This window comes from Phocoena phocoena, chromosome 3, assembly GCF_963924675.1.
Source record: "Phocoena phocoena chromosome 3, mPhoPho1.1, whole genome shotgun sequence".
In the NCBI taxonomy this organism is placed as follows: domain Eukaryota; kingdom Metazoa; phylum Chordata; class Mammalia; order Artiodactyla; family Phocoenidae; genus Phocoena; species Phocoena phocoena.
The window spans coordinates 87,743,230-87,745,361 of NC_089221.1; the positions used below are offsets into that span (position 1 = coordinate 87,743,230).

General features: G+C 43.2%; 1 protein-coding gene across 2 annotated transcripts; it reads left to right on the forward strand.

The window, feature by feature from the left end:
• The first annotated feature begins 319 nt into the window (after positions 1 to 319).
• On the forward strand, positions 320 to 1,249 carry LOC136120884 (mesoderm-specific transcript homolog protein-like). Of its 2 annotated transcripts, none has more exons than XM_065874554.1 (2): positions 320 to 949; positions 1,052 to 1,249. In XM_065874554.1, the coding sequence occupies exons 1-2, from the start codon at positions 320 to 322 to the stop codon at positions 1,247 to 1,249; spliced, it is 828 nt and encodes a 275-aa protein (XP_065730626.1). The 2 variants fall into 2 exon arrangements, with proteins under 2 accessions (XP_065730626.1, XP_065730625.1); XM_065874553.1 differs by having other exon boundaries at positions 320 to 431; positions 474 to 1,249.
• The last annotated feature ends 883 nt before the right edge of the window (positions 1,250 to 2,132 follow it).

Genomic DNA, 2,132 nt, shown 5'->3' on the forward strand with positions numbered 1-2,132 from the left:
TAGAGGAAAGGAAGCAATAAAGAACAGAAATCCATGACTGACAAACATGGAGAAAATTAGCAGATCCAAAAGTTGGTTCTTTAAAAGACTAAAAAAACAGAAACCATACGTGAGGATTAATGAAGAAAAAATAAAATTAGTAATAGCAGAATTGAATTAGTAGCTATTACTACAAAATGTTCATATAATGGAATATTGTAAGCAACTTTATGCTAGTAAATTAGACAATAAAGTGAAAACATTTCTTGGAAAAAAGAGACTCAAAAGCAGTTTGGCCCCAAACATGGAGTCTTGTAGCCCAGGTCTTACCTGAATCAGGATGAGGGAGTGGTGGGTCCACGTGGGGCTGTTGGCTGTGCCCCTGCTTGCGGCCTATCTGCACATCCCGCCCCGCCAGCTCTCCCCTGCTCTTCACTCATGGAAGTCATCAGGCAAATTTTTTACCTACAAGGGACTGCGTATCTTCTACCAAGACTCTGTGGGTGTGGTTGGAAGTCCAGAGATAGTTGTGCTTTTACACAGCTTTCCAACGTCCAGCTGTGACTGGTACAAGATTTGGGAAGGTCTGACCCTCAGGTTTCATCGAGTGATTGCCCTTGATTTCCTAGCCTTTGGCTTCAGTGACAAACCGAGACCACATCACTATTCCATATTCGAGCAGGCCAGCATCGTGGAGGCTCTTTTGCGGCATCTGGGGCTCCCGAACCGTAGGATCAACCTGTTGTCTCACGACTATGGGGATATCGTTGCTCAGGAGCTTCTCTATAGGTTCAAGCAGAATCGACCTGGTCGACTTACCATCAAGAGTCTCTGTCTGTCGAATGGAGGTATATTTCTTGAGACTCACCGTCCTCTCCTTCTCCAAAAGCTTCTCAAAGATGGAGGCCGGCTGTCACCCATCCTCACGCGACTGATGAACTTCTTCGTATTCTCTCGAGGTCTCACCCCGGTCTTTGGGCCATACACCCAACCCTCTGAGAGTGAACTGTGGGGCATGTGGGCAGGGATACACAACAGTGACGGGAACTTGGTTATTGACAGTCTCTTGCAGTACATCAATCAAAGGAAGAAGTTTAGAAGACACTGTGTGGGAGCTCTTGCCTCTGTATCTATTCCCATTCATTTTATCTATGGGCCACTGGATCCAGTGAATCCCTATCCAGAGTTTTTGGAGCTGTACAGGAAAATGCTGCCGCGGTCCACAGTGTCGATTCTGGATGACCACATTAGCCACTGTCCACAGATATAGAGGATCCCATGGGCTTCTTGAATGCATATATGGGCTTCATCAACTCCTTCTGAGCTGGAAAGAGTAGCTTCCCTGTATTACCTCCCCTATTCCCTTATCTGTTGTGTATTCCACTTAGCAAGAAACACCCATAAGAGGTCCTGGCCACCAAACACTATTCTCTCACAAAAGTCTGCCTGACTCACACTGGTGAACAGCATATAGCCAGCAGAAGCTCTAACGGTGACCTAATAGTCCACCTCCCATTCCTTTGACATCTGATCAAGTGTATGGACTTGCCTTTGTCTTTGTGTTATTAGCAAAGTCTGATAGGCACTACTACTCACTGATGCAGAAAGATAGACAGACATTCTTTTGCATAAAAGTCTTTGAAACACTTCTGTGGACTTTTCTGAAATATTTAGATCTGCTAATTTCTGGCCCTGATTGGAATTATCTAAAGGTGCCACCTTCACCTCGCCTTGAATGGCTTTAATTCTCTAAGTGACACAGCTTCAAGTGAGAATGAGTCTCCCTTGTTATAACTTTGGATTTAGTTTCTTTAGCTGCTTCTAACTGTAGTCATTTTGTTAGACTTTGGTTTCAATAATGCAGTATTCTAAGTATACTTTAAGACTATGATTTACCTACACATATTATGTATGTATTTTATAAGGACACTAAACCAGCAGACACTTATCTAGCAGAGTAGTTTAACCTCATTAAACATGTTTCATTTCTGAGTAAACTGAACTAAAGCCAAGCTATTTACAGAATTTCCTAAAATCACAGAACCTTAAGGACAGTAGTCTCTATGCCAGAGATTTACTGTTATTTGCTGTTAGAACTGGTCTTTCCAGCTAATAACAGTCGGACTCGTCATACCTCAGTGCTTAGAAGCATG